Source organism: Gymnogyps californianus, chromosome 4 (genome assembly GCF_018139145.2).
Source record: "Gymnogyps californianus isolate 813 chromosome 4, ASM1813914v2, whole genome shotgun sequence".
NCBI classification, from domain to species: domain Eukaryota; kingdom Metazoa; phylum Chordata; class Aves; order Accipitriformes; family Cathartidae; genus Gymnogyps; species Gymnogyps californianus.
This window is the reverse complement of record NC_059474.1, coordinates 81,364,019-81,390,359: the sequence shown is the minus strand read 5'-3', so window position 1 is coordinate 81,390,359 and position 26,341 is coordinate 81,364,019. Positions and strand designations below refer to the sequence as shown.

At 41.2% G+C, this 26,341-nt stretch overlaps 1 protein-coding gene across 15 annotated transcripts in view; it reads right to left on the bottom strand.

The window, feature by feature from the left end:
- CAMK2D (calcium/calmodulin dependent protein kinase II delta) overlaps window positions 1-17,120 on the bottom strand; it is a 158,100-nt gene extending 140,980 nt beyond the window's left edge. For 10 of the 15 annotated variants that reach the window (XM_050896380.1, XM_050896381.1, XM_050896389.1 and 7 more), the window contains exons 1-2: window positions 17,053-17,117; window positions 16,007-16,101 (exon numbers count right to left, since the gene is read on the bottom strand). In XM_050896380.1, the coding sequence (XP_050752337.1) occupies window positions 16,007-16,101; window positions 17,053-17,117 (160 nt within the window). Of the gene's footprint in view, window positions 1-16,006; window positions 16,102-17,052 lie in introns of all 15 variants that reach the window. The other 5 variants (XM_050896387.1, XM_050896376.1, XM_050896377.1 and 2 more) reach the window with 2 other exon arrangements.
- Between the last annotated feature and the right edge of the window lie 9,221 nt (window positions 17,121-26,341).

Below are 26,341 nucleotides of genomic sequence, written 5' to 3'. Positions count from 1 at the left end.
TTAATAGCAGCAGACATTTTTTCTTCATGCATTTTTCTTTAGCTCTTATGCTAGAATGACAGGATAATGGGATGCCAGGGTAACATTTTCACTTCTTGAAAAGGCAAAACTACCAACAAAAAACAGGTTAAATTAACATCACTTTCCAGATAAGATAACCGGCTTTTTTTCCCCTCCAGATTTTTAATCCTTTAAAATAACGATGAAGTTTTCTCTCTTGGTGACTATTATCCATGCCAATGCTTCCTTTTCTCTAGAACTTCTTCTCCTCTATCTGGTAGGTAGTCCATACTCACACAATGTAAAAAGAAGAGCCCCTGCTACACCAAGAGATCCCAGCTGGCACCCCACATACTATTTTTACATGATTATAGACAGGTTAAAACTGAAATTCAGAAAGCTGAACTAAAATTAAAGCTGCATGGATTTCTGGTAGGAATGGGTAAATGCTACCATGAAAGAAAAGCGACCTTCAGAAAACACTACCACATGCTAAGGATATGTTTGCAGTTTTGGAGCAGACTTGAGTTCAAAGAATAAGAGTGTAAAATAAAACCAGAGCAAATCTAAGCTCAGAAGCACATTTGTAGTTTCAAGAAGAGTTCTGGTATAAGCGTATAACGTGTAAGTTTGCAGTGGTACTAACTGCACATTTAAGGTAGTTCAATGCTGTACATGAAATTATTTTGGTCAAAATGTATGCCAGAATTGAAATATATGCAAACCCTAAGCACATTCAATTCAAATAAGCACGCATTTTAAAAGAGGATTTTCTAACATTTTAACTGCAAGAACTTTCGTTCCATCGACTATTCACATAACACAGAAAAGGAAACAAGCACATTTTAAGCAAAAGGAACAATATGAAAGAGACAGGGTTTAAAATAATCAAACTACCTTCTAATGAGGTTATAAGGGCCCCATCTCATACAGATGGGATGCAACAATTTCCATCCAAAAAACCCAAACACAAAATCCACCAAAACAAAACAAACCACCAAACCTATACATGCCAAACTCAGAGGCCTATTTTATAAACCTTCTCAAGCATCAGACTTGAGAACAATGGTTCTCAAAACAGGAACTATTTAATACCTTAACAAAATTGGTGGAGTAAGTGGGCATGAGAAGGATATACGAATAGCACAGACTCTGAAACTATCCATATCCTTCTATTATCTCACCAGAAGTTGCTAAGGATACAGGTACTAGACTAAACATGATCAGGTTACAGCAGTTGAAGAAAATTATTGCCCACGAGTGGAATTTCCTGACTGTATGCAGTTAAGTCTGCCACAGTTGCAAAATAAAGCACAGTAGCTTAAACATCATCTGCTGAGGTTCTCAGACCAAGTCTATATGCACAGTTTCTTTGATGGTTCCTTCATACACTCTTTTCTTGGCAAAGAAATAATCAGTATGTTAAGAACATGGGGGGGGCGGGGGGTGGAATCCTTCAAAGGTATAAAACATCAAATGCCAATGCTTGCATTATGTGCATCCCAGCATGCAAGTCCACAAGCAGATTTAGTCTGCAAATACCCACAATTCACACAGATAATTTTATATAGTTACATATCATGATGTCATAAAAACCTTCTGGGTAAAATTAGTAGTAAAATTCCGAAACGAGCTGACAATCTCTGCCTAATAAGACAACTCTTGAGTTTTTTACCTCTTATTTTGAAGCCACTTTGAGTAATTCAGATAGATGTTGTATATATAATTCTCACGCTAAAAATGCATTTATGTAATGCAATTAAGGAGAATTTTTTTTTTCTCCAACCACAGCTGAGATTATTCAGTAACTCTGTGCTATGAAACACAGATTCAGGTGGGTCAACTTCAGATATCTGAGCTTTGACATGTTACTAAGATTTTTGAGAGGAATGCAATTGTAGCATTAGGTATATAGCTCTGTTTGCATTCCCATAATCCTGTTTTCTATACAGAATTTGCATGGTCTGATGAATATTTAAGAGATGTAAAGAATATGCATCTGATTCAACTGACTTTTGCTGTTTAAGTCTGATAATATTAGTATTAACTTGGTATGACTGTAGAATTCTATTATTTACTAAAGGAGCCAGTGCTAATTCTGAATTACCATAGACTTGTTTCGTACCTCTTGTTTGTATTTCAATACTGGAAACAAGCTATTATCTTCCCCGCCTTCTGTAGAACTATGTCTTGCAGCCTGTAGAACGTCCGACAAGGGAGCATTACTCTCTTTGTAGAGATCCCCTTCCCTTCCTCCATCTAAATGAGGATGATCCAGGACAGGGAGGGGGCAGGGAGAATCTCAACAACTTATCAAGACACTTGACTGAAAATAATAGGAGTTTTGTTTGTCGTTTTGGTTTTTAATCTGTCTAGCATCAGTTTTTGATTGATCATTAAGAATTATTAAGTAACAAACCCAACATCAAGGCACGAAGGGACACACTTCTACTTAAGAAAGTTAAATCAGTCAATCAACCTAAATATTTACAAGAGCAAGTAAGCTTAATACTCCATTCATTTAAATACATACCTCCCATATTTCTAAAAACACTACTCAAATTTCAAAAAAAAAAAAAAAAAAAAAAAAAGGTTATGCCGAACAGCATGTGGCTTTATGTGAAGCTTTCTGGTTTGCTACAATACATATTTTTGTTTGAAAACCTGTTTCATATAGTTTTTAATAAAAGCGACTAGTTTCTGTGTAGGAAAGCAAACGTGACAGATGCAAACCCAGGTACTGATCTCATGAATGCTTACACTTGTTAGCAAAATTCAGTATGTTAGTTGTCACATTCACCTGTATTGCTACATACACAGCCACTGTTGATTTACGTAAAATCACCTCATTTTCAAGGTCAGATTGTAGACACTTGATATAATTATAATGAACTTTTCTGTTCCAAAAAGACACGTTCACCGAATTCAAGACTTTAAACCTGCCTACTTAGCCCTTATTTCCAGAAGCTCTAGATTCACTTTACCATGGAATTGCAACTAGCATCAAGCGCCCAGCTTCCACAGAAAGCTCAGGGATGCAAGGTGCCTCGCTCACCATGGTCTCTGCCAGTCCCTCTCCCAGGGAAAGCTCTAACGGGCAGTGCCACAGAGCACCATCATGCTTACCTGAGACAAGCAGCATCCGAGTCCTCTTACACAACCCCTCAGACCAACATTATTCACTGCTAACTGCCAGAATTTCCTCACAAAATGCTATAAATACAAACCTGCCAAGAGAACTACACACAGCACAAGTCACGTAACCAGAAGCTCATACGTCTTCCTTGTTTGGAAAGTTTCTGCTGTCCTCTATCATAGCTTTATGAAACACCAGCTGTCTACAAACTAGAGTTTGAGAAATATTAAGGGAAGGGACCTCTAAGGAAAAAAAAAAAAAAAAGGCCATGCAATGCACTCAGAAAAAACCTCAAAATCCATACTGAGCTAGTTAGCCATTTTTACACACTATATTTTATTGACTGAAGCAGTCAACAATTAGCAACATTTTGAAAGTGTTTCAGTTTGTTTAGCGTGTGAATCAACACAACTTTTCTTTAAACAAACAATGAACTAAGCTGCTGTAAGTACATTTGCACAGTTTTCATTTTCTTTAGCCATTTTGTTGAATAGATGAGTATCTGTGGTTGCAGAAACAAAAGGCAACACTCAACAGAAACTATTCCTAATTTAGCTTCATTTCACGGAGCTATTTTCACTTGACCTTGCACAGAGGTGAGAATAACGGCAGGCTGCAGAAAGCTACTATGTCAGAAACTGAACAATATGCTTGTGATGGAAAGAACTTGTTTTTGACTTAGGTCTCAAATATGCATGAACTTGAGAAACTGTACCAAAAAAGAAAAAAGAAGAAAAGAAAAAAGCATCTACCTACATCTATGCATATCAGTTACTGGTTGGGTACAGTAAGTCCTCTAAAACATTACTCTGGGGAATTTTTCCAGGCAGGGATCAATGCTTCCTGCAAGGCTCCATTGTTTAAGATGTAGAAACAAAGAAAATGAGACATCTGGAGATTAGTAAAAATGGAGATTACCAAATTAGCTTTGAAATTGGTAGGAAACTGGTAAAAGGGGTGACAGGAAATGTAGTGATGAAAGAGAAAGCTGAAATGAAATTACTAAAGAAGTTCTGATAGAAGTTCCTTCAGTATCAGTCTCAGAATCAGTAAATGAATCTGTAAATAAACACTGCAATTTACCAGACAAGATCCTCCCATGCAGACACAGGTGATTACTAAAGCCACTCAGGAGCCCTCACCTGATTTTTTTTTTTTTTTCCTGGTCAATCCAATCCCCCATTCCAAACATCCATATATAGATATAAAAATTAGCTTACAGCATACATAAGGGAGAATGGCCATAATAATGGTAAGTCTGTCATACAGGAGGAAGCTAAAGGGAGATGGCTGTTAAAAAAAAAAAAAGGAAACAAGGTCATCCTTGATAAATACACTGGCGAAAGACGAAGAATTCTCTGAAGGACAACCTAGGCACAGACAAAAAAACACTGTCCACAAATAAATTTGGGCTGTAAATCAGAAAAATCTTCAAAGTAACAGTGCAGTGCTAAATTCTCTCTTCAGTAAAGCAACAAAAGAACTAAGCCTCTCACCTCCCCAGTTAATTTTAAGATAGAGCTCGATTACTGAATGAAATTGTTTACTCTGTTGAAGGACTCAACTTCACCTTGGATACACTTTCATTTTATTTCCCATTTTTCACCTAAGGCCAACCCCAGGTGATAGATACTCAAATGTTCTCTTATCCTGTAGAAGTCTGACAGTGGAGAAATGTGATTTGAAAGTGGAAGGTATCAGTTTTAGCCAGACTGAATCTGTTACATGAAACATGAAAACCAAGAACAGACCACTGAACAACAACAAAAAAATCTGACTCTAAATTTGACTTTCATTCTGAGTATTGGTAAATGACCAATCCCTACCATTCAAAACTATCTGAGCAAGAAGACAGTTAGGGACAGACGGGAATCAATCCTCTTTAAAGGACAAAGGAAACGTTTTTTCAAATATTTTGTACTTTAAGGAGTATGAACTTTGTTGAGATGCAACAACCTCATGAGATTTATATAGCTACAAGAATGCCCTGTGACCAAAATAAAACCAATTCAAAAAATGTGGACAGAATATTAAACCTCATGATTTTGAGACTTAAAAAATCTCCACCTATTATAGATTTGAAATACACCTACTTCATGAGTCCTCGTCCCCTTACTTCAGGTTTCCTAAAACCGTCCCTGAGATACGCTGAGCTTAACCACCATTAGTACACAAGGCCAGCCGCGCCATCGATCTGGTCCCCAGAACATCTGTAGTACTAACACACATCTCCTAGGAGGGGGGATGGACCACACATAAGCAACTTCTACTCTGAGAAAATTAATCTCATTAGTAAACATGTTTTGATTAACATGGCATTGAAAGCAATTTATTACTTAATTTAGATATATAAATCATGTTAACCACAAATAAACAAAAATTTAAAGACACCAATTCTTGCCCTCATTACAAGTAAAATTACTTTAGTTAATAGGTCTTTCAGCATGAAACATTTTCCTACAGCAAACAAGCTGGCAGGGTACACACAAGCTCTGCCAAGCTCTGCTGGATCTTTTTCTGCATCTAACATGTGCACGTGCACACACACACAGCGCACTATACCAGTGGCCTTTTTTTTCTTCCTTCCCCCCAAAAATGCAATAGCTATATAAAGTGCTGTAGGTATAAAAGAAACGTCACTGGGTTTTGGAAGCTCTTCCATCCAGCACCAGCACACATCATCTTATAAATCTTACTCTTCTCCAGTATTAAAAGACTACTGGGAGGCCTTAATTGAAAGAGTGAGCAACTAGAAATGTTTTTAACATGCTAAAATTTACTATAAATGATTAATATCAGCAAGAGCACCATGGAAAGATGCAGAAATTTGACAGAAAACCTTCCCCCCCCCCCCCCCTTTTGGGGTGGTGATACTAAAAAGCCCTGAAAAAAGGGCTTTTTTAATGCCACGATCAGCAGAGCATTTAGTCCCGTGAGCATGTATCAATGCTATCCTAACCACAATTTCATAGCTGTCCATGCTGCGTAAAGAAAGCAAATAGTAGGCAATCTATCTTACACCTGAGTTTCATTTTTTTTAATTTTAAAAGCAGTATACACAGTATAAAAAGCACCAAGGTGAGCTTTGTATTTTCATAGCTATAGTGTTTCATAAATAACCAACACAGTTTTTGAAGGTTGCTTTCTGTACTGAAATTGACCTGCATCTTGGAGACACTTAACATTTGTGACATCTTTCTATAAAAAAAGGTGGAAAACAAATCTTTAAGCGAGTTTTAATAACCCAAGTTCAGCAGCACCTGGAGCTGCCCCAAGGGAAACCGAAGGTCATACGCCCTACAGTACAAAATCCTCCCCGCAAGGCAGTACCACAGCAACAGAACTCTGTCCATGTCACCCTATGTTTTAGCTGAATACACAAATACATCTTCACTTACTGAAGGATATGAATAAAATCAGCCAAATGAATAAGGTTTTAAGAGAAATCTTTGAATTTGGTGACTATTTATTCTAATGAGCAATAGCCTGTTAAAACCATTCCTACGAGAAGTCTCCCAAACCAAAATCACACCTAAGCACTAGCTTGAAATCCGCTATGCAATACAAGTAACTTCAAGGCCTCCCTTGACTGATTAAATCACAAACCTATCTCTCCAAGAGGTTAAAATTTAAATGAAAGCTTAGGCTTGGCAAATCCCATCAGATTGTCAAATATGGATATTATGTAGGAACCCCATCTGTTCATGCAGCAACATGAATATGCAACGTGACTGTTACTGCAACACTTGCATTCACATTGCGGAAAATTTACAGGTAAGCAGTTTCTGACTATAATTAAATCAGGAACGAAGTTCTGAAAACACATGCGCTAGATTGCTTGCCACAAATACGAGCTTCAACGCTGTAAGTCTATGTTTCTCTTCCTCTCACGTGCTGAGATGATGAAACTTTACAGCAGAGGTGTGTTATCCTTTCCACTTACATCGAGGCTTGGTAATCTTCCTTGTTGGGCAAGGTACACTGTTCATTGTAGCGCAGGGAAAGGAGAGCGTGTGGAAGATCGCTTTCTGCCACGCGACCCAGTGCATCGCCCATAATGCTGTACAAACCAATTAACAGTTTCACAGGTAAGGAGAGCTGCCAGCTGGAGGCCACAGGGTTGGACGAGTTGTTCGGAAGGGCTGTATACTTGTGTGCAGACCATACACGTAACAACTGTGAACTAACTTTACCATCAGGGTTTGATGTAATCCAGCAAACATTCAGTTCATACCATCTTTTTTTTTTTTTGCTTATAGATCAGATTCTGAAGTTTTTAATTGTGCACATAATAACCTCTGACTAAAGATGGGTTTGGGTAAAGTTCTACATCCAGTGGAACGTAACCGCAGCCATGCTTTCCCCAGCACTGCCAACTGTGTGTTGGCAGAGTAAACACTGATGCACAATAAAAAGAATCAATTCCCTACACAGCACATTTAGGATGGTGGGGAGAGGCTGTCCAACTGACAACCCAATTGACCGATTTGGCTTGAACTGAGCAAAAGAAACCACAAGACCAGTCGTGAACTTTTTCAACAAGCCTGCTCTACATTCAAGGTGAAAGTGACTGCCAAAACATAAATTAATTGTGTTTTTATGGATGCCAGACAGTTCTCTTGGAAAGCATCATCAGGACATTAACTTCTTGTAGTAGTGTCTAAATTCCTGTTAGTGGCAAGAGTAAAAAAAAGCCTCCCATCACAAGATGAAATGTTTCATCTTGACCAGCAAATATCCACAGCATCACGTTTCCATTATTAAATAAAATCTACTTTGTTACTTTTGAGAGGTTTTGGGGTTTGTTTTTTAAATGAAGCCTGCATGTTTTACTCTCCAAGTTTCCTGTGAAATACTTGCTACTTATGAAAGGCCAGGAATTCACGTAATAGAAACTACCTCAAATCACCAGGTAGGCAAAGTTCCTTTCTACCAAATACAACCAACTTAAACCAACAGTTGCACAGACTTATCTGTAATAGCTTGCTCAGCATATTAACTATCTTTCTCTAGACTTAAAAACCTAATTACAAAAAATAAATATATGCTGTGGCACAATTTATGCTTCTCAATTTCCACTAAAGAGGCCAGGGATTAGAATAAAAGCTAAATCAGGGATAAAATGTATTTGCAAATTTGCATAAGTTCCCCCTCCCCAGCTTTTTTGACTCTCGGCTACAGCTAGTACTTCTATCCAGTGGCACCTATAGAAGCAACAGATTCAAGAGAAATTAAGTAAACTCTCAGTTCAGCAGAATATATCCAGCAGCTTCCAATCAGATATGACAGGAATTAACAGGGCTGCAAAGCTTTAAAACGAGTTTTCTAATTCAAACAACTGAACTCAATGCATTTCAGAACAAGCTGACAACAACCTAGAAAATGACACTGGATAACAGCACAACTGTCTCCCCTGGAAGAAAATACTAAAACCACGTCACACAAATTCTCCACTCTCTCTGATACCATGCACAAGACATTTCTCATAATACTAGGATTAAACAGAGGAGGAGTTTGCACAAACATGCACACAAAGATATACACAGAGCTCAATACATACAAGGAATAAACAGACAGATTGGATTTCTGTGTCTCTCCAAAACACAGCAGATGTTTCTTCAAATTCAAGGCATAATTATTTTTAATAAGGAATTAAACAAAAGGAACTACCATCTTTAAGTTAGGTTTTTGTTCTCTATTAACCTTTTTCAATGAACAGAGGAAGTTATGTTTCTCACATAATCGTTTAATAATCCTCACAATATCCTTACAAAGCATTTGACAAACATGCAATAAATGTATATGAAGGAGGAAGCCGGACCCTGACATATGAAACACCCTGGCCTACATTCCTCAGGTCAAATGAAGGGCAAATACATGAAAAGCACTATTTTGGCAGTATTCAGTATTTACATTTGTAAAGCAAAATATTTAGCTAACTTTTATTTCAATCTCTCAGATCAGGCACTTCCCAATTAAATAAAAAAAAAAAAAATACAGCCTTCTCCTATCTTCCAAGCAATAGTCAAAATGGTCACCATCAAAACAAAACAAAAAAAAAAACCCCAAACCCCAAAACCAGACCTTGGAATCATAAAAGTGTAAAAAGCAGCAGAGATGACTTCACATACCACTAATCATAACCAGGGAAAGTGAATAAATAATTTTTAGTATTTGGACAAATATATACCTACATATGGTAGGACTTTCACATTATAATATCATTTTTATTTTAGTTACGTTTTAAGACTAAGAGAAATTTTGAAATTAGGTGCAGAACAAACCCTCGGAAATTCAGTCTCAGTTCTTCCAGGAACAAGTGTATTTCTACCTTGCTGTCAATGAGGACAGACCCAAGTCACTTAAATACCTCAGCTGACCCGTGGTTTCAGATTGCATTAGCCATGAAACAATGTTTTCTATGTACAGTATTACGTGCAAACAGACAGAACCGATCTACAATAAAGGTTAAGTGTTTACCATTGCGCTTATTTCCTTGTTTTCATATTTGACCAAAAGCTTTCATTTGGAAGTACGATTCGGACATAAGTAGTAAAACATGAGGGAACACAACTTCTCTCAGACCAGGAGGAAAAGCACACATCCATATTTCAGTATCAGAATGCAGATGCGCAAGCTGAGTAAAGGTATTCAGTTCATATTTTCCCCTGCATCTAGTTCTCCCTTCTCTCCCAACAGAGGCAGTTCTGAAAGTGGAGCTGTTCAGATGTGCAGTTAAGTCTTTAGCTCGCAGTAAGGGAACACACAAAATAGACGCACACATCAGCGCCAGAATTTGCAACATCTGACAGAAAATGGCAGCAAAGCGGTAGCCAAACAAGTCCCCAAGAATCCCTTTGTTAATATTTCAGTGGAAGAGATGTGAAAGCGGAGAGGGGGTCCAGGCCAAAGTAGTGGTGACACACAATGAGAGAAAATGGGAAGCTCCCAAGAGGGACACATGCATTCAGCTGACTTATAATTTTAAGCATGCTTAATAATCTTGGAGTTCAGACAGAAAAAACGTCTCTTACACACTTTTTCCCCCCCCTCTATTGAGCTTGGTCAAACTGAGATGACACATGATGCAAACACCTTTTTAGTTCTCCATGCCTCTTCCAAGTTATTTTACATATTGGATTTGGGTCATGTGTTCATTGCAATCAATGGCTACACTTTGACAAACTTCAACTTTTCAGGATAACTTGTAAGCACTGTTTTTATAGTATCACTTCAAACTAGGAAGCTACATGTCAAGGACATTTCTCTGAAGCATGTGAGAACAGCAGCAGCAGAATACACTAGAATTCCTTTTCCTCCATCCTCCATGTGGAAATATGTTAAAGTATGCACTACAATTTTAACTTTTCTAGTACATACCTCCCAGTAAGAACACCAGCAAGAAGCTTTAATGATAACAAGAACAATACATGCATCTTCAAATTCTGATGTAATTTAAGGCCCAACAGTGTATGAGCTATAAAGGGAATCTCCTTTCTTAAGAGCAACAACAATCACAATGGGGAGAGAAAATAAATCCTTTGCAAAGAAAAACAGAAGTAGCGTTACCGAAATCATGTAATATTTGCTATGAATAATTTAACTATGAACTGCCACAGGAAAATTCATTTCAGATCTCGTTTAAACTTACTACCAACCAACACTCATCACAATGAGTTTCAAAGTCCTCGTTCTCACTGGTATTTGAAAGCTCTTCTGATTTTCACTAAAAAGAAAACATAACAAAAGCTCCAAACCTTCAAAACAGGACACCTAATCAAAAATCTGATTTTTTTTTTTTTAAATAACACTCTTATAAGTGCTCTCTATTACTCTGAGCTTTCTGAATGGACTCAATTTTAACAGCTAGAACCAGTAGCCTGCTAAATTATGGTAATTTGCAATTGAAACAAATCCTTGCAGATAAACATGAAAACGTATCCATATTAAATCACACCATCTATGTCAAACTGAAAAGAATGCCATGACTAAGCTGAAGGACAAAAAGAGCACAAACACTAAAAAAGGGCAACCACATGTTAGCAGGTAAGCCTTCTCACATACTATGGAAAAACATTTTTAAAAACATTCTTAACACATGGAGGAAGGCTAACATACTGCTTCTTCACAGGTAATTAACCTGAGAAACAGACTAGAGCAAGATATTGAAGAAAACAGCTAAAATCCAAAGCTTAATTCTTGTCCTCACAAAGACAAAATCTGCTTCACTGGCAACTAAATGCCCCTAAGGATAGTACTTTCTGCGTGGGAATAACTTCATGTGTACGTAAGAACAGAAATAAGCATTAAAAATACATGCGTTATAATAAACTTGCACAGGTAAATGTGTGCTTCAGACATTAAGAACTTTAGCTAGATTAGGAAGAATTATTTTCTCCTCCTATGGAGTACAGGAAGCCTTATTAGAGCTTGCCTTACTGTAAAACCTCTGGCACTGACTGACACAGGCTACCTGACTAAACGAAATGTTGGTCTAGTGACATAACAAAAACGTTTATCTCTGTGTCATGAAAAACTACGCTGAAAAATACTACCCTATATGCTTCACATTTCATTCATCTCCCTAATGTATTTTAAATCACTTTAGGGATCATGAGGTGCTTTTACTTGGACAGCTTCAGACACTGAAATACCCTTCCCACAGCAAGATTACTCAATACTGCCACTAAAATACTGTTCCGAAAGGGTGGGGTTTGCAGCCTCCTCACCCATCAGAGCTTGTTGCAGGGAAATGCAATTGCTCTAGTCACCTCTGGCTATGCCTTGCATCAGCAGTCACAAGCTCACAGGAAATACTCTCTTCTTTGAAGAATAGGAAGATGCTGAAAAAAGGATTTGGGAAATTTCCTGCTAAGAAGGAAGATAAATAACCACTGAAGCCTCCAAGGCTTAAAGCTCAAAAGCTCACTGAAGCTAATGGAATGGCTGGTCCCTGAAAGCTCACAAGAGCTTTTTCACAAAGAAGTGATAACCTCCAGCTGATTCTTACATTACTCTTAATAATATGCATGCCCACAAACAAAGTGGTTCGTATTTCTAGTGCAGAAATCTAAGGGCTGGGAGAGGTGTGTCTAGGCAGCACTTACAAAAGCAGCCTAGAAAAGAAAACGGACTGAAACATCATCTTCCTCTTGCAGATGCCACCAAATTGCCATCGGCACAGTGCGTTTGGCCACTATAGAGAAAATGTCAATATGAGTTACTGGCAAAAATTACACCCAATGAAAATATATTAGTAATTGATCTCTTCAAGTATGATCAGAGAAGCAAACACTTGTCTAATTCTTTTTTTTTTTTAAGTCAGAAAACGAGGCCCAAACCTGTTAAGAAAATGGGATCTGTTTATACGAAAACAATTTGGATCAAAGCCAGAAGACTCTCAAAAGAGAAGATAAAAGATGTACAGATAATGACAAAAAGAAAAAGATGATTTGTTAATTATTTGGTATTTGGAACAGACAGGGGAAAAGTAAAGCCACCTCACAGAAGTTCACTTTTATCTACATTGCTTTCAACACAAGAAAAACAACACAGAGAAGCCCAAAACCACACACATTAGAAATGGAGTAGTGAGAAAATCCCAATGACTTCGTCAGATGAAACGATACAGAACCCAGAACCAGCAAACACACATTCTTCACTTTATTCTTAGTTTTCTGTGTGCTTGTTCACTGTTGCACTTAATTTTAGAAGGGTATGTTACATACCTTTTTTTTTCCCTTTTTAAAAATCAGCAGCATAATCAAATCATGCAAGCTTGTCTAGAACATACTCTATTGATACAAAACTAGCTGTTGATATTCTAATATCAATTTAATACTTAAACTGACTTAGTAAATGCCAACTCAAAGCTCAGAACTTTTAAGTGCAGCTTAAGAGTACTTTAAGAAGAGAATATATGTTAATCTAATAAGCAAAAGCGTTTTTGCTATACTGAAATAAAGAGATTTAAATTGCAAATATTATTTCTATTACTCAAATCAGAAAAACATGGCAATTGGAACTGCCACAAAGTCAAATATTTAAAATCATAATTTCTTTTTAAGTGTTACTACATTTTGGACTACAATTTGTAAATAAAAGCATAGCAGATACAAATAACTGATCACCAACTTAAAAGCACAAAAGTTACTTCTGCTAGAACAGGGGGCATAGCTTCTTTTCCCCTCCAAATTAAAACCAAAGTTCATGCCTCTGCACACGTGCAATTAATCTGAAATTTCCCTGTAACTATACAAGGAAACACATGAGAACACACCTTCACCAGCAGAAGTCTGTGACCAGATCAGTTCCTCAGTTTAGAAGGACTACTAAAGTAAGGATTTGGATAAACCTCCAAGATCATTTATGGCTGAGATGAAGGAGGGATGGGGAGACAAGTATTGTTAGGACTGGGCTGAAGCCAGTTAAATAACTTTTAATTTCAAAGCTACCTTAAGGAAGTTTTAATTAGTCTTGACTCTTCCATATCATACATTGAAAGTGCTCTTCTTCAATCTTGCAAGCAAGAAGGCCCAAATTCGATGTTGTGCTTAAAAGACTTCCAGAGAGCCAGGCACTGTACAAGGGATACGCTTTTCCCAGCCCAGAACCTCTTAACTCTGCTCACAGATGAACCCGACCCAACAAACAGTTCTTCAGATTTACATTACAATTGGTATTTCAAGTAAGAAGTATGAAACACAAAAGTGAACGGCTACCTCATCATAAAGCAGTTCAGATGCAAGTAGAATGAAACTTACAATTTAGATTTGAAAAACAGTATCTTAGTTATAAGCTGCATACCTATTATCAGCCAGGAGAAAGTATCACAGTTTGAGGCTTTTTAATGTTTAGTTTTTGCACCACAAGTGCAATTAAAGTGCACCTTTCTGCAATCAAAGAATTGCCTAATAAGAATCTGAATATTTCTCTAAGAAGCTTGCTCTTCAAAAGGTGTTTAGTATATTTCAAAAAGCTAAAAACCAAAACAACCACCACAAAAAACAACCAAGCGAATAAAAAACCTCAAATATTTCTGGGATCTCTGAAAACAGAGATGGAAACGCGTTCCCTGCATTCATGGACATGGCATCACATGCGTTCTGATAAGAAAGGGTATTTCACAGTCCAGCTTTGAAGTGTAACCCCTTCCTTTATGGGCTTATGTACTAAACCTGTAGAAAAATCTCTTCATGAATTTTGCCTCATTCCATCTTATGAGCCAAATTCTCCCAAATATGCTCCCACTCATTAATGGGCTACACCAAGGACCAACTTGGTCCTGCGTGAACAGTCAAAGTAGTAAAAAAATTAAAGCTTGATATATAGTACGTTCCAAATGATGACTTCTAAGGAAGACAAAGTTTTTATTATTTTAGCCTAGCATTTCAAGATTTATCCCATCATACATAAAACCCATGGCACATAAGTAAGCTGGTGCTGATCTTGCTACAGCTTCCCACGTTGAAAGGTACTTAGATCTATGAAATCGCACAGAATGTGGTGGTTTAAGCATCAAAATTCAACAGATCACGTTATTGCGCTAACAAAAGAGAAAAGGAAGATCTGTTTTAAGCAAACTTATGAAAATATTTTATCTCAAGTATTACCGTTTTCTTAATCTCTCTCCCTTCAAATCCATAACTCTACAAGGGAGTATTTTAAATTGAAGTACCTTTTGAAAAATACAGGAAAACAAATCTCACAGTGAGAGTATGAAGACTAAAATTCAGCAAAAGGTAAAAAGTAAATTTTCACACAGCTTTCATCAGCTGAAAATAAGAGTATTGACACAATGTTGAAAGATCTTTATCAGAGAGCAGCATGTTACCAGAACATGCCATAAAGTCATATGTAATATTTTTTGTTTAAATGTAATTAATTCAAACTGCCATTTACCTGCAGTGATTCCTCTGCGTCAAAAGCAAACCAGGCCATAAACAGGTTTACACTGACATTGTTTGCTTATTCACATCCATGTTCTTTACCACACCACAAATTCATATCAAAACACAGATAACGTTAAGGGAGAATAATCTGTAATCCGCGACATCCCAGCACAAACACTCTGACTTGAACTTAACGAGCAATTGACATATCACCAGTAAGGCTTGCTTTCGACAACAGTAACCCACGGTATGTGTATATTTACCTCAAATGTATCATAAAGACATATCCACTGACACCGAAAATATCTAGGAAATATACGCGTCACACAGAAGGTATAAAAAAGCCATACAGCAGGCATTACAGTTGGGTTGTAACAGTAAAACAGTTCACCACTTATTCAGAATGACTTGCTTCACAAACGGTTAGTTCATAAAATGATAATTTTCTTCCTTAACATAATTTTGTTCTCATAACAAAGTTTAGTATGAGGTAGAAGTACTTTTTCTCATGCATTCATAGTCAGATAAGCCTTGATGTTCATGTTTAAATGCAATGGAAACACAGAATTCAGTAAAGCTATAATACTTAAAATAAGAGCTATCATGGAAACTTATTATTTCCCAACCTTCCCCCAAAAATTGGCTTGCAAAATGCTTGCAAGCTGATATTCAAAGATATCTACATACAAAAATGAAGAGGCTGCATTATGTTAAATTGTTTTAGTATTTGTACTTCTTTTCTTGAAATGCTCTACAGCAACCTCACACCTCCACGCAGCCAACCCATGAAACATTTAACATAGGAAAAAAAAAACAAGCACCAAGGAAATGAAAAAACAAAAACCCAAGGAAATAAAAAAAAATGTATTAAGAAATGTATTAACTAATTTAGCTATTTTTATTATTTTTTTAACGCTTACCACAATAATGCAAAAAACGGGGAGGAGGCATCATAAATACTAGGTTAAAATATACCCACCCCTGGCCGAAAGCTTTTTGGTGTTGATAATTTTGGCAGCATACTCTTGTCCTGTGGTGATTTTCATACATCTTCTCACGACGGAGAACGCCCCTCTGGAAACCAAGAAGCGGACAAAGTGTCAGTCCAACTGAAACAGTTCACTGCCATTACCGGCGCGAGGGTTTTAATGGGTTCCAGTGAGAGGTGTGATGTCGGCAGAATTTAAAAAAAAAAAAAAAAAAAAAAAAAAAAAAAGGATTTTCGGAGAGTGCCGGTCAGCATTCATTTTATTCACCAAAAGAGTTAACTCTGGTCAGAAACGCGGGTACAAGCCATATGACCGAACCGATCCCCGACTGTAACCGCTGGCGGCTGGGCGGAGGGAGGGCACATTTTCACTACCCCAAGGCCGGCACACACCGTGGGGCAGTGCGGCGGCGGTGGCCCCGGACCCGTCCGTCCCCGGCGACCCGCCGCCTGCCAACATGGCGATCGGGGCCGAGAGTCGCCGGCCCCGGCTCCGCTCCCCCTCCCGCCCCGCCGCTGGGGGGCGCCGCGCCCCGCCCCGCCCGCCGGCCCCCCCCAGCCCCTCACCCACCGAGCCCCCCACAGCCATAATAATAAAAAATAATAAATAACCATAAGGCAGCTCCCGCACCTCCCGCGTCGGGAGGCGGAGGGCAGCTCCCCGCCGCCGCCCGCCCGGAGCCTCTCGCCTCCCCGGGGCCGTACATACCCGGGGGGACGGGCGGGCGCAGAGCCCGATCCCCCCACCCCACAAGTAACGCCCGGGTGCTGGGGGGGGTTGTAAGGCTGGAGCCAGGGCGCTCCCCCCGGTGGTTCTCCACAGCGGGGCGCCCCGCCGGGCTTTCAGCATCGGTAAGGCGGCCCCATGGTCCCGGCACCCCTCCACCGGGGCTCATGCACGGAGCCCTCACAGCCAACGGTGCATTCCCGCCCCCCCCCCCCCCCCCCCCCGGCAACGCTGGCTCCCCAGCCCCGAGCCAGCCGCCCCGCGCCGTTCCCCCAACGGCGGGTGCGCGCCCAGCGGGCTCCGTCCTTACTTCCCGAGCTCCTCGAAGAGCTGGTACTCGTCGGTGAACCGGGTGCAGGTGGTGGTTGAGGCCATCATGAGGACGGGTGGCCGCCGGTACCTCCGGCGGCCAGGGACGGCGAGGCGGTGACGGCGGAGGGGCTGTGAGGCGAGGCGAGGCTCCGCGCCGGCTTCTCCTCCTCCTCCTCCTCCTCCCCGCCGCCGCCTACCTCCTCCTCTCGTGACGGGGCTGCCTCCGCGCCCTCCTCTCCGCCAGCTGGCGCGTCCTCCCCGCGCAGGTCTTCGGTCTTCCCTCTCCCCTCCCCTCGCCCTTTAGGGAAGCAAATAAATAAATAAATAAATAAGCGCCTCTCCCTCAAGCCCGCCGAGGCAGGTGGCGTCGAAAGGGAAAGCAAAACCGGGGCGGGGGGCGCGGCGCCGACGGCCGAGGGGTGCCTCCGCCTTCCGCTCCCCTCCACCCCCCCCCGCGGCGGCTGCCGGCCAAGCGGGGCCGCCGCGCCTCTGCCCGGTCTCCCGGTGCCGTGCCTCCCCCTAGCGACCCCAGCCCGCCGGCCGCGGCCGCCCCGTCGCGGCTCTCTCTCCCCGCCCCGCCCGTCGGGGACGCTGTAGCGAGGGGATTCTCACACTGCGGACAGGGACCTGCGCTGCACCGGGAGCGGGGGAGGACTCGACCCTTCCCTTCCCTTCCCGTCCCCTCCCCTCCGCCCCGCTCCGCTCCGCACCGGGGACGGCGGCGGGAGGCGCTCGCGCCCGGCGCCTCTCGCCCTGAGGAAACGGATGCACCTGCGCCCCGTTCCTCAGCGACCGCCTGACGTCACAAACCGCCCGGCAGGGGCCGGTATTGGGGGGGGGAAGCGGTGGCGGCCCTCGCGTGCGCGCGCGCGGCGGCGCCGGCACCCGGCGGGAAGCGCGAGCGCGCACGCGGCCCGGGGCCGCCGCGGGGGCGGCTAGGCGGCGGGGGCGCCCCGCCCACCAGCCCCCCGCCCCGTGGCGTCACAGCGGCCCTGCCCGCTGTACGGGAGGGGAGGGGGAACGCGCGTGCGCGGGGCGGCGGTGGCGGCTGTTGGCCGTGGGGCCGCCTGCACCTGCCGGCCACGGGGCTTCCACGGGAAGGCCCCGGCCTCGACCGCCCGGCGCCCCTAGCCCTCAGGGCGCCGCTGGGCCCGTCCCAGGCTCCCCGCCGCATAGCCCGCCCCCCCCGCAGCGGGGCTCCGCTGGCCCCTGCCTCCCTTACCGCGGCTGAGGCGAAAGCGGCTCGTTGGCGGGAACGCGCTGCTGTGCTCAGGCGGCGGGGGGTTTCTGAGGGGGAGGTGATGCTCCCTGAGGGGACGGCGGCCTCCCGTCGAGGTGCGGGGGCTTCCTGCAGGTGGGCCGCAGCATGTGGCCTCGGCTGGGAAATCCTGGGAGAGGAACAACGGCTGTTTGTGCCGTGCCGGCACATAAGCGTACGGTACTGCAGGGCCCTGCTCTTCACCGACCAACCGTCATGGCATAAATAGCTTCGTAGCAATTAACTATCTCCGTTGGCACAGATTCACCATAAGACAACCAGTATTTCACGATTAAGTTGGGGTCATGCTAAATGAAGCCGGTATCTGTGCATCCCTTGGCTTGTTTTGGTGGCCAGCTCCCTTAAACCAGCCATCGCCGTCGGTCACCCTCAATTTGGGGAGATCCAGCCCGAGAGATCAAGAGCAGGAGCAGTGAAAGGAGAATCGCTGACAGTGGAAGTCACTGGAGGCGCTGGCAGCTCTGAGGAATGTCAAGACATAGATGTTGGCCATAGCTTTAAGGAGATGTTGAGACATATGTGCTGCAAAGGGAGCACCGCACGCACCAAACACAGCACCGCCGGGAAATAAGAATAATGCTGTATTTGCTGCACAGATAGATGGGAAGGGTTGAGAACACAAAGCAGAGAGCACATGTGTGGGTGATGAAGATAAAATGTAATAGTAAACAGCTGTCTCAGTTCTTTGACCTTGGGCTAATTTCTGTCCCAAATAAGGGCAGGCTTCTCTGTTAAAATAGCATGCAACCGCATCATCAAAGACCAGAAATGAACACAAAATGCGGGGTTACCAGGCACTCTGAATTGTACTGAAATTCAAGAGATAGTTCTGCAAGATACTTTAAATGGTTTTGATTTTGAAGCATTTGGAATGTAATTGTTTCAATGTTTCTGAAAGCAATACTAAAAATGCTGTTGAAATAAATAAAGCGTTTGTGTGTTGGAATTTTGGGGGGTAAGTGGAAAATGTGTGTATGTTTAGATTTGGTTTATCCATAAGATTTCCTTTTCTAAAATATTTAAGGCTAAAGTAATAGCGGCAGATGAAGAAATGCTAGTTGTTGGAACTATAACGATTTTCAAAACCAAAACTTGCTATTTCCCCAACTTCGAAATTTTTCCTTTAAAAAGCTTTTCAAATACTTATGTGCCACCAATACCTTTTGTAACTTCACTCTTATTTCTGGCCTAGGCTTTGCCGATGATTATTTGCTTCGCTTTGGGCAAGCCGTATCATTTTGCTTTTATTCCTTTCTGATAAACTAAGTGGTGGTGAGATAAGTAATGAGTTAAATTAACATCTGCACAGCACTTTAAACATTTAAAGCGTTGAGTATGTCAGTTTGCGGTACAACTAGAGCTTCACGAGAAAAGGCAGCATGTAGCTTGAGTCTAAGTAGGCAGTCCAAAGCGTCTAAATCCTTATTTTGATACGTGAGAAGACACGCATACAAAATATATCCACAAAGGTTTCTTATACTTTAAAGCTCCAGAGTTTCTAGAACCAGGATCCAGAGCTGTGATCTTCTAGGAAGAGTTAAAAAACTGCCAACTCTTCCCTAAACTACCATGAATGCCTATGTGCGTACAATGTGAACGCGTAAGCCTGTGCACGAGGGTAATTTTCCTCTGGGTGAGGCAGCTGCACCTCATACAAATACACTAAATTCATGGCATAAAGGCGGCAGCGAAGGAAGTCTTTGAAACTTGTTAGCAAGTACAAAGCGTTTACTCCGTAAGTTCCTCTCCAGGGAAGCATTATGTGCAGCAGCGCGAGTACGAAAAGACTGGAGGATGTTTCAATTTAGACCAGCAAATTTACATTAAAGCAAGAACGAATCTATTCTCAGATCAGGGAAGGGAATGTGCGTTAACAAGTATTCAGAACGGTAGCATATTTTTTAGTTCCCTCTAACACAAATACAACATGCGACTTGTGCATAATTTTGTATGTGTCTGCATAAATAACGCAATCAGCAGTACTGAAACCCCAGAGTGGTCTGATGATTGTGAATATTTATGGGGGCATGTCTGCCAGGTTCCTTATCTATATATACATAGACATTCAAAAATTAAACATATTCCCTTGTCCTATGTCATTTTTTCCTAATAGTATATTCTGACAACAAGCATTTGGCCAAAGTATCTGTTAGTACTGTGCCATACATTTATTATTTAATAAAAAAATGTTCAGAAGAAATTATTAAAGTCAATTCACTTTCTTTTCTTGCTGTTGTTTTTGTGCGTTTTTAAATGACATTATAAGGATGCATGATCCAAACTGAGATTTAAAAAAAAAAATCCTTTTGGTTTTTTTCCCCATTTCCCAATCTGGGGGGAAAAAAAAAAAGTCCAAGAAGGAGCCAAGGAGTTCTGACAGAAATATCAAGCATGAATTTTGATTATGGGAGCTAAGGAAAGAAAATAATTGTTTACAAGATCAGTATCATAGGACTTGGAGAATTTCCATAAGGAGAGATACTAGGGAAGTGATGAATAGCTTGGAAACACTTCAGTTCAGAGGTTTTTTTCTTGTTACAACAATCCTCTCTTAAATGTAGTTCACTCTTGAGCTGAAACAAAACCGTAATTTGTAGCTGCCGTTTAAGCACTCCATACATTCTCCAAATTCTTCCCGAGAAGACCAAAGCAGCCAGAGTGGCAGCCAAGGATCTGGCCCACTAGGTTAACTTCTAAAAGCTGGTTAGAGCTTCAGGTTTCTATTAAGGCCACAGAAACTTATCTGTGGTTGATCTAGTGGATGCAGGAAGTCAGATCTCAATAATGAACAACAACAAAAAAGGCTTAAAAAACATCCCAGAGCCTGTTTCTCTTCTCCAGAAGTTTTTTTAAGAGAGCAATAAGCAGTTCAAGTCTGTAAGAAACTGAAGAACTGTTCCTCTGAAGTTTCTGCAGTTTAAGAAAATGTTACAGCTCAGTGGAATGAATTAGATATTCAGCTTCAGGATCTGAAACAACATTTATTGTGGCAACGGAAATTGTATTTAAGAGTTTGCTTTCAGCAAGGTCTTTGCTTCATATGGCTCTATTTTTAGACAGCCAAAGCGAGGTTTTCGTTTTATTTCTGATATTGCAAATACAGGTTTTCAATTTGCTTATGTTTTGAAGGAGTCAGAGAGCTTTCAAAAGGTCACTTGTGTAGACTTCTCATTATGAGGACTGCTAGGAATACTGTATATTTAGTTCGTGAACAAATGCAACAGCCATTTACAGCAGAGGTCTAGACAGAAAATGGCCTGAAAACCTGAGTAATCTTGGGTTTAGATAAATACTCGCTTTATGACCGGATGGTCTTGAACAGAAATCCTTGGTCCTTCCCAAGGTTGCGCGTATTCTTGTGGCAAAGCGCTTACTGCCTTCGGGCAACTGATTGAAAACGTTGAAGCAGTTACAGGTACATTATTGCAGTAAAGCTGAAAACCTGTAATTTGATCAATAAAATATCCCTATCTTGTTGATGTAAAATGTGATCCAAATGCCTCCTTAATAGCACATTGAAAGTATCGTCGGCTTTCCACAGAGGCTCGCATTGATAATGCATGACAAACATCCCTGAACTGGCCAAGAAAGTAGTTGTGGGCTTGATCTCACGAGCATCAAGGAGGTGAAGGGAGCCAAGATCTGTGGGATAAAGCACCAAAGCTAAACATTTCTGCTAGCACAATCAGCAGGGAGGGCAGCGGGTAGGAGTACAACGGAAAAGTCAGAGGAGAGATGTCAAACTAGGAAGAAAAAGGAAGAGAGAGTGCTGCGTGGGAGCGAGAGGAAGGGAGAGGTGTTAGGCAGCAGATGGAAAAGGGAAATTAGACCAATGGGCCTGTGGCTGATGGAGTTACATGGCTTGTGTAGTGAGAGATGAGAAGAGAGACAGAGAGTAAATGAGTTTTATAATAGGAATGGAGAATCACAGAAATGTAACAAATGAAGAGGACAGGGAACAAAGGGAGAAAACTTTTTCTAAGAAAAAGGAGTAAGTAAAGGGAAATTGCAAGAAAGTAAAACAGTTGTTAGGGTCAGAAAGAAAAATAATCGATGTGAAGGTGGGTAGAAAAATGAATATCTGAAGACAGCAGGAAAAATGGAGAGAGGTTAATCAATGAAAAGATCAAACAGGTATGTGGAAACAAGGAAAGATGTAAGAACAGGATAAAAAAAGATCAGCTGTGAGAAATCACACAGAAGACAATATATGGGTTTGCAGTTCGTTGTAATAGTTTGAAGTGGAGGCAACAGATTTCAGGTCAGCACTGAATTATCTGTTGCACCAGATGTTGCCTCTCTCTTTTGTTTTCTCATTGGAGCTGTTGGACTTTCCTAAATAAAGTTGGGGGGGGCAGAAGCACTGGTAACATCACCTGGTCAGCGTGCCAGAGACTCACTCATTGTAGCCTCTCATTTCCAAGTGATGATGGTGGCCTAAGGTGTTTCCTAATGTCTTCTGCTGGAGCAGCTCCCTCCCAAACATCTCCTGATCAGTGCTGACTCCAGAAACTGGTGCCAGTCCCAGACACCCCAGGTCTCCAGTGAGTCGTAAAGAGCCGCAGTGGAGCTGCTGAGCAACCTGCCCTAGGGCTTGTTTTCTTTCCATGGAGAAGCTCTCTTGCTCAATCCCTTGCTGCAGTTGTTCCACCATGTGTGCATAAGCACTCAGAGAAGTAGATCCTTGAAGGTTCCCCAAAGAAAATTAATTATTTATCCATTATTTACACTCCTGGCAAGCACCTTACTACCTACTATGGCAGTGTATGTGCTCACTCTTACTCTCCTGCTGGAGCACTCTTACGTAGGATTAATTTACTCTTCAGTGAAGCAGAAAGATGTTGGCAGAATAACTGATTTGATAGCTCAGTGATTCTGTCACGCTCTCGGTATGCAGGAGACCAAAACTTCTCTCTGGTCTAAAAAAGCATTACTCCTGACAGACTAGGAGGCATTGCTGGCCATTTAACTCCTACCTCTAGAAGCACTACAGGGAGAACTAGGTGAAAAATTAATGCGGGGTTTTTTTTTAATCTTTGTGTGTGGGTGTGTGTGGCAAGGACAAAAATAAAGCCTTAGCAAAACTGAGATGTTTTAATTTGTTTTCATTGGAAAGGAAACAGAAATGCTCGAATAAGATACAAGTTTCATCCCAGAATTCTAAATAATACATTTTTCTTCTTTTTTATTTGAAGGTATTTTTAATTAAGAATGTTCCTTGAAAATAATGCTTTTGAAGAGAGTGATTTCTTTTTAATGCGCTTTGATGTGAGCTGAGTAATTTTTGATTAATTCCTAGCAAACAAAATATTACATTATTTACACAGCTCTTCTTACAAGCAAGTAGCAGAGCCAGCAACACTCCAAGAATTATACCTTTTGCCACTGACTTGCATGACATGGATTTGAATGATAGATACTATTAAATAAAAGATACCTCAAGCTGTGAATGAGTTAGTCAATGGAGCAAGGACGGGAAGGTGAGAAGGAAGAGCAGAACACAGAAAAGCATGCAGAAGGTTGCTGTGTTATGCACTTAATGACTGAAACCATGTCAATGGGATGCCCAATTCAGGAATTCAGTGGCAAAGTCAGCAAACACCACTGCCCTAAGCAATAACATTTTGAATCCTCAGATCTAACTAAGGAAAGACCAGTGATTAATTGAAAGTGTCCAGAATGCTTCAGTAAAGGTACTATAAACTGTAACATTTAGAAGCATTACTGCATAGTTACAATACATTTTTTAAAAAGGGAAGGGGATATTTCTCCTTCTCAAAATTGAGCCACTGACCAGCTGGATTATTATTGGTTTCATCATCGGTTATATTTATCTGTAGGCAAATCACCCTTCCTGTCTGAGCTGAATAAGGACTTAGCCCAGTAGCTACTAAAGTTAATGGGATTCTTGTCCTTGTTTTCAGTAGATCACCTGGTGGATGTGGTAAAGAGAACAGCTTGGACAAGTTGAACTGTAATATTCTTAAGCAGACAGGCTAGGTTACAGTCTGCCAAGATTACTGGTGAACCTCAAAAGTCATTTTGTAGAGGAAGACAGAAAAGATTTTTCCAGACTGCACTTTTCTTCTGGGCACTAGAGCCACAAAAGCCCCCAGACGGAATTCTGTAAGACCTCACTAGGCTGTAAACTGCTTATCTGTATTCGCTACATACAACATCCAGGAGCCGATATCCCAAATGCTGTCAATAACTATATATCGGGGTGCGCACACACATATGCACAGTTAGGTTGCAGTTAGACAGTACAGTGAAGAACAGATAAGCACAAAAAAGAAATAAAATGATGAAAATTTTCCATACAGCAAGAATATCTTTGATGTTAATTTCAAGAATTAAAATTGAATGATTCCAAGATGCCACTAAAGTGGTCTGGATTTTCCTCTCCATCAGCTGGCTAACATAGTTTACGTTTAATAACTTTAAGACTTCCTTTGTTCAGAGTTGCCAACATGAACAAAAAACTGCTCTGGTCTGAAACATAGATGTGACAAATACAGACGTAACTGTTACAAATTTCTCTGAAACTCCTATAGACCCAGACCTCATTCAATTCCTCCCCACTCTCCTTTGAGGAGAAATGGGAAAGAGATCTCCCACACAGAAGAATCAACCGTAGGTAAGATGCCAGGGAGATAACATCACGTTGACAAAGCTCCTTCCAAGGAAAGGTAAAGGAAGAGAAACAACAAAACTGACCAGATCAGACCCCAGAAACTCAAGTTACTTTTGGAAAATTGCTTGTGAAATCTTGTCTGTACAAGGGTATAGATCTGCTCCTGACAATGCTCATTTCACGTGTAGGAGCAGTTGAACTACTTCAGGGAAACTAGTATTGACAAATACAAGCAGATCAATCTTTTGAGACACAGCTTTAGGGTCATTGCAACCTAACTTGCAGAGTTTCTGAAGGCGTCAGGCCTCCGAAGTGTAAGCAAAAAGCCCAGCAATTTTGGAGGTGGTGTGCTGGAGGAGGTGGCGTGTGTGTCTGAAGCTGAAGCAGCGGAGAAGGGACGTCCTGACGAGTGAGCGCTGGCTCCGATGTGCTTCTGTAGCTTCCTCTTGCCGCTCTTGGAGGGTTCTGTTTGATTGATTTCTGTGGTTGCTTTCCAAATGTTTCTGGAAGTTTTAGCACCAGCTTTGAGCCCTGTATGATTGGATGACTCAGAAATTATAAATATACCTCCTTCCAGAGTTCCCAGGGGTTTGTTACTTTTGGTTCAGTGGTGATAGACTCTGAGAAATACATGCATTTCTCTGGCATGGTAAGAGGTCTGATTCTAATGTTACCTTGTCATATAAATTCAAGAGAAATATAGGCATCTGGAAAAGCTGGCTATGACAACCTCAATATCGTCAAGATTATGAATTAACTATGATCTCGGCTGACATACTCCACAGAAGCTCACAGGTCTACAAATGAAGTAGAAAACACAGGAGTCTGCATTCGCTCATCTGCTGTGCTCCCCTTGCATTAAGCAAGCTCCATAAAGGCATCAGAGAATGCAGGCAACTCCAAAATGCTACAAACCCACCGTGACTACATGCTGGTCTTATGAATCCAGTACTACAGCTCCCATAAGAACTGGAACAGGAAGAGGCAGTGAAAAGGAATGGGAATAATATCATGTGCTTCACTTATTCCTAAGTCACCCAAAAGCCTGCTGGATGTTATTGCCAGTTATCACAAGGAGGAGCAAACCCTAGGCTGGTCTAACCAGGGACTGAAAGTCAAGAATATATAGTAAAAGTTCAAGACATCTCTATTCATTCAGTAGAAATCGCATGCAATCATTTAAGTCATGCTGAATCTTCATTCCGAATGCTTTTTGGTGATTGTTTTGTAAATATTTTCAGGCATTTCCTAAAACAAATGAGGGAGGTGACTCGAAGGAATTTCATCTACCATATGTTTTAGATTCAGAGCATCCTTTTGATGAAGAAAGTTAAAGAAGGAAATTAATAACAATGTCCCCTGCTTCCCACACAC